At 33.8% G+C, this 15,254-nt stretch overlaps 2 protein-coding genes across 3 annotated transcripts; one reads left to right on the forward strand and one right to left on the reverse strand.

Moving 5' to 3' along the window:
• The first annotated feature begins 1,469 nt into the window (after positions 1-1,469).
• Positions 1,470-2,949, forward strand: LOC111385066 (serine/threonine-protein kinase BLUS1-like). Its single transcript, XM_023009426.1, has one exon. It carries the CDS (start codon positions 1,594-1,596, stop codon positions 2,683-2,685), a length of 1,092 nt encoding a protein of 363 aa, XP_022865194.1. The 5' UTR covers positions 1,470-1,593; the 3' UTR covers positions 2,686-2,949.
• A 778-nt stretch (positions 2,950-3,727) lies between these two features.
• On the reverse strand, positions 3,728-6,697 carry LOC111385063. Of its 2 annotated transcripts, XM_023009424.1 has the most exons (5): positions 6,562-6,697; positions 6,333-6,414; positions 4,841-4,936; positions 4,301-4,338; positions 3,728-4,194 (listed from the first exon to the last, which is right to left on the reverse strand). In XM_023009424.1, exons 3-5 carry the CDS (start codon positions 4,893-4,895, stop codon positions 3,928-3,930), a joined length of 360 nt encoding a protein of 119 aa, XP_022865192.1. In that variant the 5' UTR covers positions 4,896-4,936; positions 6,333-6,414; positions 6,562-6,697; the 3' UTR covers positions 3,728-3,927. The 2 variants fall into 2 exon arrangements, 1 of the variants encoding a protein (XP_022865192.1); XR_002701007.1 differs by lacking the exon at positions 4,301-4,338.
• Between the last annotated feature and the right edge of the window lie 8,557 nt (positions 6,698-15,254).

The following is a 15,254-nucleotide window of genomic DNA, read 5'->3' on the forward strand; positions in this document are numbered from 1 at the left end:
TAAAGAGTAAACATTTTACCAACGGTAAAAGTCTTAACTAATACCAACCGACTTTCCGTTGGTAAATGTCCATCATTACAATTGGTAAAAATCAATGTTGTAAATAACCGTATGGTAAAAAAGTTATTTATTTATTATTATTATTATTATTTAATAATTATAATATATATATTTTTTTATTTTTAGCCAACTGAATTGAAAGGTCAAAATATTGTTTAACTCCTTATTGGACCACAAATTTATAGACGGCAACTACAAAGATATTGTTGTAAACTTCCGATGTGGGATAAGTGAATTATTTTTACCAACGGATAATCCGTTTCTAATTACCAACGGAAAATCCATTGCTGAAAGATCAAAATCTTAAACGGTTATATTAGGCACGAAATATCCGTTGGTAAAGAGATATCATTTTTACTAACGGATAATCCGTTTCTAATTACCGACGGAATATCCGTAGGTAAAAGATCAAAAATGTTAAACTGTTATATTAGGCACGAAATAACCGTTGGTAAAGAGATATCATCTTTACCAACAAAAAATCCGTTGTTAATTATTGTAGCTAAAAGTGAATTACTTTTATCAACGGATAATTCGTTTATAATTACCAACGGATGCAATCCGTTGGTAATATTCGGCACATTACCTACGGAATATCCGTTGGAGGAAGATCCAAATGTTAAACGATTACATTAGGCACGGAATATCGGTGGATAAAGTGATATCATCTTTACCAACGAAAAATTCGTTGCTAATTATCGTAGCTAAAAGTGAATTATTTTTACCAACGGATAATCCGATTCTAATCACCAACGGATGCAATCTGTTGATAATTTTCCGTAGGTGAAAAGCTGTTTTTTAGTAGTGAATTTTAGTTGAAGCTCAACATTGAAATCATAGTTTAAAACTGTGAAAAAAAAAAAAAAAAAAGGGGGAAGAAGAAGAAGTCCACAATAATATACAATTCTTGGTCTATTTTTTCAAATATTTACGTTCCTCAAGGATTCCAAATTTTACTAAAAATAAATAAATTATGAATCTTTTAGGGTTTTCAAAGCATCGCCCAGAGTTTAGATTTTCAAAACATGTCCGAACAGGAGACAATAATATTTAGAAGTTTCCATGCAACTTAGGAGGCCACCTCTTCGAAGATGATTTTAATGAAAAATATTGTGTGGATCTTTGAACCTAGCCTTTTAAGTATAACTAGCAAACTATTTGGCTAAGTTTAAGAAAAAGTAATAGTTTATTTTCAAACATATTTAAATAAGTTATTTTTTAGCTTTAGAAAATAAGTAATTTTTTATCAACACCAATTTGTGTTGATTTTCATCAGGTTGTAGTTTCATTTAAATTCAAGAATCAAATTCCCTTGTGGTAATGATTGAGTTAGTAACCCAAAAACACGTGATGAAATAAAAGGGTCTAAGTACTCCCTTGTGTCTTGTGATTTCCCCCTATGAAATTTTTTTCAAACTCTGATCTCACCCTTCTCATTTTTCCTTAAAGGTTTCCTTCTTTCTTCAAGAAACTAAAAACCCTAATTAGAATCTCAAGTTCTCAACATAAACTCCAATTCTTCATTCCCATTTCATGGCTTACTTACAACTTACAGGAAAAACGATTCCCGCAGATTACAGCCGAGATAGATACATGATCATGAAGAAAATTGGTATTGATTCTAATGCAAATGTCTATAAAGCCGTGTACTTGCCGGGATACCTTCGGGCGGAGCAGAGACTTGCCAAGGCGCCCCAGTATGTTTCTGTGAAGGCAATCCCCATCGGGAGAGGAACTCGTGCATTTGATCGAGAAATCAGAAGAAGTATTTTTTCTTCAACCCCTGGTGCGGAAAATATAGTTGAAATAAAGAAAAAATTCTACTCGAATCTCACGTTTTTATGTGCTTCGATGGCCTACATGTCTGAAGGATCACTCCGGTACATAATGAGTAAATGGTTTACATGGGGGTTGCCGGAAGATTGCATTGCGATTGCTCTTCGAGAAACCATTAAGGGTCTCTCTTATCTGCATGGACGCGGCCGTGCGCATGGAAAAATCGACGCCGGCCAGATTTTTGTGAACGGAAATTCAAATGGGGTCGCCATTAAACTGGGTTTTGAAGCTTCCATGTATGAACATGATCAAGAAAGATGGAACCCTATAGCAATGCCGTCTACTTCGACTCTACCGTTGAGGGATATAACAAAATGGGGTACTGCGCCTGAGGATTTCTCGGCGGAAGAGGAAAGTAGATACAGTTATAAGCCTCATTCTGATATATGGTTGGTTGGAATTACGGCATTGGAATTGGCTTATGGGTATTTTCCGGTGAGGGATAGGGCGGAGTTTGAGGCGGTGATTGAAGAAATAACGAAGAAAAAAAAACTGCCCACGATTGAAGAGTTGAAAAAGATTACTGATGAAGAGAAAGTGAAAAGAAAGGGAAAACGGGTTATGAAATTCTTGGAGAAGAAGTTGAAATCAATGGCGGCTAAAAGAGAGAAAAAGGAGCGGCAATTTTCACCGGAGTTTGAAGAAGTGGTGGTGAAATGCCTTTCCAGGAAGCCGAGGAAGCGGCCCACGGCAAATCAGCTTCTACTGTTTAAGTTTTTTCAAAGGAGCAAGGACTTGAAATTCTTCCAAAAGGCTGTGGTGAATCGCAAGAAAGTAATGGAATACTGATAGTTGAAGAAAGTGATCTGAAAATTACTCCAAAAGAGGTGAAATTTTTGTCACATTTTGCCTGAAAAATACTTCGAAACTTTGAACAAATTGAGGATATAGTACAGAATAATCTGCAGAAAGTAGCTTTGGGAGTGATTTGAATTTTGGTCCATATTCTTCGATCGATCTTAATGCATTTTCTGTTTCTTGATAGGAATTTTCTTCTAAAATTGGGATGGATCATTAATTTCCTCGAATAAATTCATTTAATATGATTTTCAAGCCCTAGCGTGCCTAAAAAAGAGGCCTGAGCCGGGATGGCCCGGCACATGCCAAATTTAAAACTGGTTCTCAATGTCCACCTTGTTGGGTTGTATTCAGCTTCTCTCACATTAAAAGTCAGCTCAAGAGGTGAGGCTTTCCCTCACATTTATAAATTGAATACCAACCACATCCACAACTGATGCGAAACAACCTCAACAAACTCCCCTCACACATTAGGCCCTACGGGAGATCAAACCCATCTCCCTCTCACACAAAGGGCCTGCAGGAGACCAAACCCATTTCCCCCTCATATAAACCCGTATCTCCTTGACTGTTGGGCCGAAGATTTGTCAATAAACCACGCTCTAATACCCGTGTTGAATAATATTAGGTCTCTCTAACCCCAAAAGTTAGCTCAAAATATGAGACTTTTCCTCACACAAAAGGCCATACCCATTTCTCTCCCTCATATAAACTCGTATCCCCGTAACTATTGGGTTGGAGACTTGGTGATAAACCACGCTTTGATATCAGAGTTGGTTGGTGTTGGATCTCTCTCATCCCAAAAGCTAGCTCAAAAAATAAGACTTTCCCTCACACTTATAAACTGAATACTAACCCCATCCACAACTGATATAGGACAACCTCTAATAAGTCCACTCTGCTGTAATGTATGTTTAAGTAAGTGTTTTGGAGATTGGTTTTTTTTTTTTTTTTGGAATTCTTATCGATGGTTATACAACATACGGATGAAACAGATATGTGCACTCATATTCTACTGTATTTTAGCTGAGGGTAAGAAAAAAGCTAAAATCTTCTGAATTTCAACATTCTACTTCTTGACCTCTGAATTGAGGGAAAAGTAACCGTTGCTCCATCCAAAATTCTAACTACAATGCAGCTCAAAGCCAAGTTCAGGCTGTTCAGCTCATTATCATCAACCTCGTCCCAAATATTACATTACCAGAAGGATACATTTGCCAGGTTCCTCGACTTTCATTGATTTTTCTGCATTTCAATCTTTTTTGTTTTCTGGTGTGTAATCTGAAAGAATATAGTCAAATAAGGCCGGTCATACACAAGATGAATGAGCTGGATTTTGGCCGAAGAATCTAATTTCCTTCTCTCAGTGCAAATAGCAAGGCGTGTTCTGCTTCTTGTAGGAACATACGAGTTAATTGCTTCTGCCGTTGTCAATATAATATGCTCGACCGCCTGTTCCAACTCATTAAAGGATGTTGAAGAGCGCCATTGGTGCCATATCTGCACAAATGATAAGGGGTGAGTCGGAAGAATAAGCTATAGCACAAAACAGAATCAAAATCATGGCAAAATAGTTAGCATTGTTCATACAGAAGATAGATATTACCTTTCTCTGGTAAAAGAGTCCACATTTGTCCATTGTTGCTGTTGAGAGGAAATGTAAACTGAATATGATAAAAGTGAAGGATACTACAGTATAATTGGTTTTAAGGTTTAATCTTTAGTTAAATTTCATCTTACTTCCCAACACAAGGCAAACCTTTCATTCACTGGACTAAAACTTTGATTTATGAATGCAAGACATGCAAGTCGAGTAGTCAAGCAAGATAGCTAGCTTTAGTTTCGTGCACCATGTGATATGAAGAACAAAATAAAGTATGTAACGAGTATGAAATTCCACTAAGAGTTCATCGAACACCAGTGTTTTTAACTCATTAGTTTAATATCATAAGCATTCTATTTCAATCCCATTTTGGCCCAAATAGTAGACCAAGACAACCGAGTACATTTATTACTTGGGTTTGCTCAATTGCCCATGTCGGAAGACGTAGATATAAGAAACCGTTATATAGTGGGCTACAGAGCCTTCAGTAAGCCTGGACGTAATAAGTAATTTCTTGAAAACACGCTTCGGTATTTATGGTACCTTTTGCAATCTTCACGGTTTTCCATGCATCAAGCCTTCCCAAGTAAATCAGCATCACTCTCCTCTGTCACTGAACCCTTTTCAAGTTCCACCATCCTTTTGCGCGCATAAAATAGTTAAAGACGACAAGACTTAAATCAGGCAAATCAAAATTAGGTTTCGTGCACCATGTGATATGAAGAAAACTCAAAAATACTGAGCCAGTGTATGTGAGTATGGTATGCTTCATATTACTCATAAACATTGACTCCATGTTTGCAATGTTTTGCAAGCATATCAAGATACATGGAAATATTGTCGTAATTGTCAACAATTTATCCAAATATTTCCTTCCAAACAAGATGTTAAATCTATGTTTTACATACGGCTTCCAAGAAGAGTTCTTCTGCAAACATTCTACTTTCTAACATTATCAAGAATCTGTCATCGGTTTCCCCTTCCTCAAGCATTACCCTACATTCAGGTCCATTTAAAGGATCTTGTAATACCCACGTAGGAATTATCGCCTAATGAAGTGGGACCACCAGCAGAATCCCTGAATTTATTTGCAACCCCAACAAATAACCAAACTTCATAACTCGTATTAATGGAAGATTATAAGAGATAACTGTAGATTTCATTTCCAATTTTGATATTTATTTTAGGGAACATAGTTAAGCGTTTGATTGAATAGATTTTATTATATATTTCCTACTTAGAATAAGATCCTAAAAACCCCATAAAAGGGGTCTTATGCAACGTAATTCGAACATATTTGATATATGAAATAAACAGATTTCCTCTTGCCCCCAATTATTCTTTTCTCTGCACCTCTTTCTTTCTCTCCTCTCTTCCTTTTCCTTTTCCTATAATTGTTCCATAGCATCCGACGTCACATATTGTTAGCATTGTTGTCTTTTTGATAAACCAAAAGAGAATATGTCAGACCACTTTTGCTAACCAGCCAAAATAACGAAAGCTTAACAAATGGTTATCGGAATATGTATCTTCACCAAACAAAAAGATGGGGCGAAGCAAACTAACCTTTATCAACGGATCCACATATACTGTTCTATCTTAAAATGCATGCTGTGATTTCAATTGCTATAAGTTTTGACAAAATTGCCCATTATTTCCTAATCCAGAAAAACTACTTTCTTTTACATATCATTAGTTTTTCTAATTCGTTGTATAATGAAAATTTAAGCTGAACAGTGTTTCCTTTTAAAAGCTCGGCGTGCATTTTGGGACATCGGGATTTATATACTGCTGATGGATTATGCCTTCATTTCAAATTAAATTAGAAAAACAAAATATGAAACCCCTAGAAGAGATTGAAGCTTCAAGTTATATTACTTCAATTTATTGGGATACCAGTAATTTAATTAATGTTCTTTTACAAATTTCTTCTCGATCAAATAGAGTATATAAGCATTCAAAAGAGTCAGCATAACATTTTGAATGATATTGCAAATTTTTTGAAAAAAATAAAAATAAAAACGCAATCGTTCACCTTTAGCGACATCGTTAGATAAGAAAATTTTACTGGAGTCGCGGTATTTGATCTTGAAATCCCGTAGTTCCACTTCAATCACCTGAATTCAAATGTCCTCCTCAAATTTTTCACATAAAATAACAGTTGAAAAAATATAAATTATTAAATGAAAAGTGAGTTTCCAAAAAGTTGACAGGGCGGAAAGTGAGCTTTGATGATCCTAAGTACTTCTTCGAGTTTGTGGTACCTGTAGCCACTGCAGAAAATTTTCAAGCTTAGCTTCTTCTAAGGCCGCCATTGACGAAGCGTTTTGGAGCTTTCAATCTATCTCACGCAGTGTAGACTCGCAGAGAGATTCAAAAAGATTTTCTTCTTGGGCCTTTGTGTATGATGGGCCTAATTTGTCAGCATAGAAGTGGCCATGGATGGACAGCTATTAAGAGTCCAATTCCACACAAGAATGTGGAAATTCCACATCTACCTTAACATTAAAAAAATAAAAAAATCTTTTTTACATTAATACAATTTTTTATCCAAATTTACGTCAAAATAAGGAGTATAAACGAAAATGACAAATATACACACAATCCCTAACATAATCACTACTATATAATACTTTAGGAGCTAAAGTATTAATATGTTCATATGATAGCAGGTTCACGGATATAAAACATGGATTATTAGGAAGCATAGAATTAGATATGAATAATAAAGATGGAATAGTATATTTTACACCAAACTATTTAGTAAGAACAAAAAATTTCTATAAAGATATTAAAATAGGAATAAAAAGCAAATGATATCAAACAAAAAGAGATGAAGATAATTTATTAATTTGCACATAATGTATAAGAAGCCTTAGTGAAAATAGTACTACTAATTATATATTAGAAAATAATCAAATAATTATATTATGAGGACAAAAAGGTATAAAAGTTATCTCAACAAAGAAATTCTCTTCAAAAAACAAATGCAAGATTAGATTGAAATTTAAGAATTTTTTTAGAAAAAATCAATATTAGTACCAAAATAATATTATGTACAAAAATAGTAATGGAACTTTAATTATTAGATTTGAAAATTATAATTATCAAGCAAAACAGACAAAGTATAATGAAGAAGAAAATGAAAGAGAATGTGGATATTTTGAAATAGAAGAGTATGACAGCGAAGATGATATTAATACTTTAGATAAAGATAGTGTTGAAGACGAAAGGGTGGATGACAAAAAAGAGTTTGAATATGTAGATATGGAATATTATAGAAATCTTTGAACAATTAGAGAAATAGAACCTAGAATGTTAATAGAAAAAGATCGAGTAGACATAGAAACCAAGATGGAATAAACTGACAAAAGAACTAAAATGGAAACAGATCATGATTTTAAAATTGGAAAGAACCCATGAATATAGAATATGAAATAGGAGGCAAATATTATTTTCCCCTGTAAGAGACTTTGAATGAACCGATATAAAATATAAAAGTTTAAAAAGACAAACATAAGAAGGATGTAGTTTACCATCAGCCAGTGATATAAGATTAATTTTAGAATCAAATAATTATAAACCACAAGACAGACCTAGTACTATAACTAAATGGGAAAATTTTGTAATTAGGACGTATAATAGTGTACGTATACAAATGAGTGTAGAAGAAACGTGGGCCTACTTATAAACTTATTTAGGAAAGACTGCTTTAGATGACAGCAAAAAGACTAAAACTAGACGAAATTAGATCGAGAATGGCTGGAGGAGATAACCCTAGAAATTTTACAAACTTTATTAGAGAATTATTTATAGGCTTTGATCCCAGTAAAGATAATACCTATGAACAAAATAAAGCTTTGGAATACTTAAAAAAAATTAAGTATTAGTAATATGAAATATATACAACCATTTTTGTTAGATTTTGAATTATTAGCAAGCGCAGCAGGATTAACATTAGATTATCCTATACTTGAAAGATTATATAGAAAAATACCACCACCATAGAATGATAAGATTAGAAAAGATGTAGAGTAAAACCCAACAAAATAAATAACTATTAGTGCTACCATAAAATTCATAACTGATAAATTAAAAGAATATTGTATAGAGGAAGTAGCTAGAAAATAAATTAAAAAATTAAATTATTCTTTTTGCTCAGATTTATATACACCATAGACGTATGATTATAGAAGAAGAAAGAAAAAATTGTATAAAAAGAATAAAAAAAGAAAAATATGAAGGGCAACATACTCATTTAGGATTTTAGACATTTTTAACAATTGAACTTTAATAGCAAAGATAAAATAAATTGATGTAAAAAAATTTCAAACTTTTTGTCTTCAAAAATTAATTGCTAGTAGACTTTTTATTGCTACAAGGAAAAATTGGTTTTCAAAAAGTGTGTAAATTTTTGAAAGACTTTTTACTACAAGTCTTTTTCTTACAATTTTCAAACGTATTAAAATTTTTGAAAGACTTTTTCTTTCTTTGATAAAGACCTTTTGTTATAAGATTTCTTTTAAAGACTACAATACTTTTTTTTGCAAAGAATTTATAACAAAAACTTTCAAAATGTGTTTAAATTGGTAGTTTTTCTAAAGACTTTTCTTTTCTTACGAGAATTTTTTCCTCAGTTGTCATTTTACTACAAAGTCTTTTTCTTGTAGAAAGAATTGGTCTTGAAAGAAGACTTTCAAAATGTGTTTTAAATCTTTGTTCGTCCTCGAACAAAACTATAATCCAAATAACAACAAACATACAAACATGTAAAAATATTTGGTTGGACCGTTTAGCTTTTTACCTCAGAATTTGAAATCACGGCATTAAATCTACAAACCACTTCAAAGTCACAATACCAAACTAATATATACTTTTTCAATGCAAAGTCGACGTGTGTGAAGAACTAAGTAGATATTAATGAATTCACAAGTTGTTCCAGTTCCGACCCTCTATAGTCAAATATATCATTTCATCTCTCATAAGATTCACACACTCCCAAACTTATTCCTTTTCACTCTTTTCCCAGCCTGTGATCTAAGATTGATTTTTCACTACTATCCTCACCCTCTCCAATTCATGTAGACGTAAGTGGTTACATGTCAACACATCAATGAATAAGGATTCTCAATTTATTTGATTGCTTTAACCGCTAGGAATCAACTAGGCTAATTATCCTTCTTCGAAAATCAAATTTCCTAAAACAAGTGTTAGGACGTAATAAGACAATAAGTGCTTTTGCTTTTTTCATGCACTTTTTTTAAAGATTTTTTTGTTTTATTTATTTTATTATTTTTTTTTCTTGCACTCTCCCTTAGGCTTTCTAGATGACCCATGTAATAGGCTTTAAGCCAATGACTCTCAAATCAAATGATTTTAGGATACCAGGTTTTCAAATACCCTTACAGGTTTAATAACTCGAGTTAAAGAGGCTTCGAAGAGGACAAATTTTTTTTAGAACAACTTTATCTCTTATTGCTTTCTAATTGACCCCTATATCGAGTTTTAGGCGGATGACTCCCAAGTCAGATGACTTTAGGACATCAGATTTTGAGATACACCTGCAGGCTTAATTACTCGAGTCATAAAGGTTTCAAAGAAAAATTTTAAATTTCAAAATATATGCATTGATTAGTGCAATGTCCCTTATCACACACCTATTCAAGCAAACCGACCTCCAATTTACGAATTTTACCCAATTTTATCATATTAATCTAAGACAATCCATACAAACTTTTTCATACAAGGGATCCACATTCACATCCGCATCTTCCTACAACAATAAGATCTCCCTAAATTGTACTAAATTTGGTTTAAGGATAATAATTAGTATGGTTTAGGTAAAACATTTATGTCCAACTAAAACAATCTATCACATGTATGAATCAACTCATTTCATCACAATATCAAACTCAATTCTAGTGCGCATATAATATCAAGTTTTGCAAGTTCAAGTTTCAATCAATCTAGCATGCTTCTTATCCACAATTCATAAATCAACATCAAATCTTAAATTTAATTATCATTATCAGCCAAACCGTCTAACTCTCACAAGCACACAACCCAAAATAAACAAATAAATAAAATAAAATAAAAAAATTAAGGATTTTTTTTCTTTTTTTACTTAACACACAAAAAAAAAACATATGAAAATAAGAAAAACAAAGTGTTTCCCGCCCCCCAAACTTAAACCCGACATTGTCCTCGATGTCTTGAGACATAATTAATAATGTAAAGGGATGGGGAAGAAAAGAATGAAGGTACTTCCTGAATTTTTCTATTGAACATGGAAGATCCTGTAAGTGACGACTTGACGATCTTTCTCATCATGCTTTCCCCTTGGTTTATGTTGGTTTGAGTGTTCCACGATATCGTGTTCCTGCATATGACAATCAAATCAAACATTAGATATCAAATAATCTAGAACATGCGTTACTTAGCCCAAACACTCAAAATAATCAACATTATATTTTAAGGCCTAAGTGAAAACATGATCAAATGATGATACCCTATAAATTTAAATGTGTCTAAATCTAATGCAAACTAATAATTAAAACAAATTTATATGCAATGGAATAAAGAAAGCCAAATAAATAAGGATTAGAAAATTGGGATACCTCCCAATAAGTGCTTGATTTATAGTCTTTAACTAGACTTTGTTTTTTTGGCTATTCACGATGGCTTGAAGAGGGAATTTTTAGCTCTGCATTTTACACATTGATTTCACTTTCTTCTTTCATCTTTCATCCTCCACACAATTAAGTTTTCATCGTTGTCTCTACTAACAATTCCACCTTCATTTGGCTTGCTTTTGTAGCTCTCCTAATGATCTGCTCATTGGCAATCCTTAAAGTATGATGGTTGCTTGATTGGATTCTCTATGGTGAAACTCTATTGCTTATCCTCCATCCTCAAGAAAATCTCATTAGCATCAAAATCTAGCAAGGCTCGGCTTGTAGACAAGAATGACCTTCCCAGAATTATTGGCATCTGATATGTCTCTTCAATGTCAAGGATGATGAAGTCAGCTAGAAAAATAAACTCCCCTGCCTTGATAAGCATGTCTTCGACTATTCAGTAGGGGTGTTTTAGTGATCGGTCCGCTAGCTAAAGGATAATAGATGCCGCCTTGGGATTTTCTAATCCCAGTATCCTGCAAAGAGGTAAGGAAAATAAATTAATACTCGCTTCTGAATCAATCAAACAATTTATATCATTTAAATTTCCTGTGGAGCAAGGTAGAGTAAAACTCCCTGGATCTTTAAGTTTTGGAGGGATGCTGTGCTGGATAATCACGCTGCACTCTTCAGATAGTGCTATTGTTTCATGTTTTTGCAGTTTTCTCTTCTTAGTCAACATCTCTTTAAAAAATGTAACATAATTTGGAATTTGTAGAATTGATTCAATAAAAGAAATGTTGACATGAAGTTGTTCGAGGGTGTTTAAGAAAATCTTAAATTTTCTGTCCATTTTATTGTTATGCAACCTTTGGGAGAATGGAACTAAAGGTGTGTTTTTATTGCTAAGAACAGTCGCCTTAACCTGTGGATTGTCTGACCGTTCTTCTTGATTAACATTTGATGATTTTTCAGACTGACCCACTTGTTCTTCTCTTGAGGTAAGTACTCGATTCTCCTTGATAAGTGTATTTTATACACTTATTTAGGCCATTAAAATTGAATATTTGTTAAATAATTTAATGGAATATGACTTAATCCTATTTATATATTGTGTGTAGGTTACAATCAATGGAAAATACAAGAATAACGACAATAAGCAGGAAAAACGACTCAATTACATCAAGGCAAAGTCTGGGGACTAGAACGCAATAATCCAAAAGTTGAATGGGACAAAAGAACGATGAGTTGAGAACACCAAGAGTCAATTGGAGTTGAAGAGAAGCTAATGAGACAAGAAATTTTGGGAAAGAATCAAAACACACACTTTAGAAAGTTTAGGGACCAAATTGCAAATTGGCCCCTAAAATAATTGAACTGTGCGTACGCATAGGCTTGCAGGTCGTGCGTACGCACGATTGGAAAATTTAACTTCCGAAGCTAAATTGATTCTACTATGCGTACACACAAAAATGTTTCCGACAAAAAAAATTATGTTTCCTTATTTTGTTTTGGAAAGTCTTGGTTTACAATTCTTTACATGATATTTATACCAAAAGTTAACAAAAACACGGGGAACCTAATTTTTATTGGATTGGAAGCTGACAAAGAGGAAAAGAGAGCGGGATATACATTGAAGAACAAGACTTCATCACTTAGATCCGGAATTGAAGGCATAAAATGGAGCATTTCAGATTCTTTTCATACTTTAATGATTCGAGTGATGTCGTTCCTTTATTTTTCCTATTTTTCATACATTAATATGCTAGGCTAGACATCTTTATATTGGATGGATGACAAAACTGATTGACTCCTAGTTTTTAATTCAAAACCTTATATTTTTATCTTAATTCTTGTGTTGTGGTTTCTTTAATATGTACATCTATATTGTTTTAATGTTTGCGCACCATTAGGACAATAAGTTACTTATTCATAGTGTTGGGAAATTCACGGTAGGTAGAACATTGTTATTGGAACGCATGGACAATGAATATTAGGAATAATATTTGTGTGTGCGATCATGTGTGATAATCCTATACATCAATGCGTGTTTGCCATATGAATTCGGATTAGGAATAGGATCGTTTCGTGGTAATCATAGGTTTATTATATCTTGGGAAAGAATAATAAATAAATGTGGAATTATCGATCGTCACAATTGCATGAGTTGAGATAATTGTCATAGGTCGAGAATTAGAACTAAGAGTTGATCAAAAAGCCAATACATTCACTCATCTGAATTTTAAAACAAATTCTCATAAATTTTGCAAATTTTTAGTTATAGAACTTAATTAGCTATTCAAACAAACATCAACGTTTAGTTAATCTTACGAATTTAATTATATCGAATACACTGGAATTAGACCTTGTTCCCTATGGGACGATAACTCTTTCATCACAATTATTACTTGTACAACGAACCCGTATGCTTGCGGAAATTTAACGAACACTCCTCAGTCCCCTTCTTCTTCATTGTGATTTCTGGCAGCTAAACTCCACTTCTCGTTGTGATAGCCTGGACTTGTTTGTTTTTAGATTGTCTTTGAAGCCTTTGAGAGAATGGAATAGGCGGCACATAAGTTTGAACAGGTGTAGCAGGCTTGATCGATGGTGTCTCGATAGTTGCATAATTCACAGCTTCAACTGCTAATACCTGCTCCTTTGTGCTCTGATGGCTAATGCAGTTGCTATCTGTCCCACATGTTTCTCTAAGTTATGTATAGAGGCTTGCTGATTCTGTATCACCATCTCAGTCTTGGAGACGTACTTGACAAGTCGATCATCCAATGATTGCCTATTTTCTTCTTATTGCTGAATCGTTGGTGGATTGCCCCTTATTTGATTTATTTGATCTGAATTATCAACCCATGCGTAGTTAGGATGCTTGTTCAAACTCGGATGGTACTTGTATGAGTAAGGTCCATTTTACCTTTAATAGTTCTGTGCATAACTGACTTCTGATGGCTGACCTATGTGGGTAGAAGCCGACAACTTGCAGTAATGTGATCTGCTCCACAACATGCACAATTCGGAGCTAGAGTTTCTACCATATTCACAGAATGGGTCAAAGTGTCGAGCTTTCTAGTTATTGCCTCCATCTGTGTTGTCAACGCTGCCACTACATCCACATTATATATACCAGTTGTTTTCCTCTAGACTTCCCTATCGCTTGGCCACATTGATTGATTTTCTGCAATTTGCTCAAAAAGATCCAAGGCATTATCCAACGGAATATCCGATATCAACCCTCCTGCAGAAACATCTGTGATGTTGCGAAATTCAGGTCTCAAGCCTAAATAGAATAGGCATATTTTTTATTCTTTAGGAATATTCAGAGTAGGGCACTTCCTGAAATACTCTTTGAATCTTTTCCATGCTTCTGGATAGCTCTCAAGGTCCTTTTGCTTGAAAGTATGGACTTCATTTCGGACATGATGGACTCGAGATGGCAGAAAAAATTTCATTGTGAACTTCTACACCATATCGTTCCATAAAACAATGCTCCTTGGAATTAGAGAATTTAACCATTCTCATGCGCCATCCTTTAACGTGTGAGGAAATAGGCGCAATCGAAAGGCATCCGCAGACATTCCTTCATGGCTGATCATATCGCAGAATATCAAGAAGGCCTGAATATGGTCATGAGGTTTTTCGGTTGATCTCCCAGAGAACCTGATATCTTGATGATTCTGTAATAAGTTGATGACATCAGGTCTAATATGGAAGTTAGACTGTCCAAAAGATGGATAGATAATAGCCGATCGCACAAGGGCTGGCACAGGATTTACATAATTCCTCACTAAAGCTTCTCCTTGATTTGCTACTGCCCTTAGCTGAATTGGTTGAGATAGTAGCAAAGGGTTTTGAGCTTGATTCTGATGTTGATTTTCTGCCATATCTCTTGCTTGTCTCTGCTTTTTTCTTCTCTGTCTGAAAGTTCTTTTGATTTCGGAATCTATTGGAAAAAGCTCGATCTCGTCAGAATTTTGTATAAACTATAGTTTCCTGAAAAGAGTGAAACGAGAGACATAGATAGTTCAATGAATAACCTAAAACAAATAAAGTAAAGAAGAAAAATGAAAAAGGAATAAAAACTTCAAATCTAAAAATAGCTAATAAACTCAAATTAAATAACTTATTCCCCGACAACGGAGTCGAAAACTTGTTCGTGTGAAACTCGTAAACATATGGGATCATTGACAAGTAATAGATTTAGTGAGTTAGAGTATCGTCCCACGAGAAATAAAATTTAATTGAGTGCACTTGTGCTTAATTAGATTCAAAGCAAACAAATTAAAAATGATTTTTGTAATTATTCTAATTTAATCTACGAAAACGTG

The sequence above is a fragment of the Olea europaea genome, unplaced genomic scaffold (genome assembly GCF_002742605.1).
Source record: "Olea europaea var. sylvestris unplaced genomic scaffold, O_europaea_v1 scaffold3079, whole genome shotgun sequence".
In the NCBI taxonomy this organism is placed as follows: domain Eukaryota; kingdom Viridiplantae; phylum Streptophyta; class Magnoliopsida; order Lamiales; family Oleaceae; genus Olea; species Olea europaea.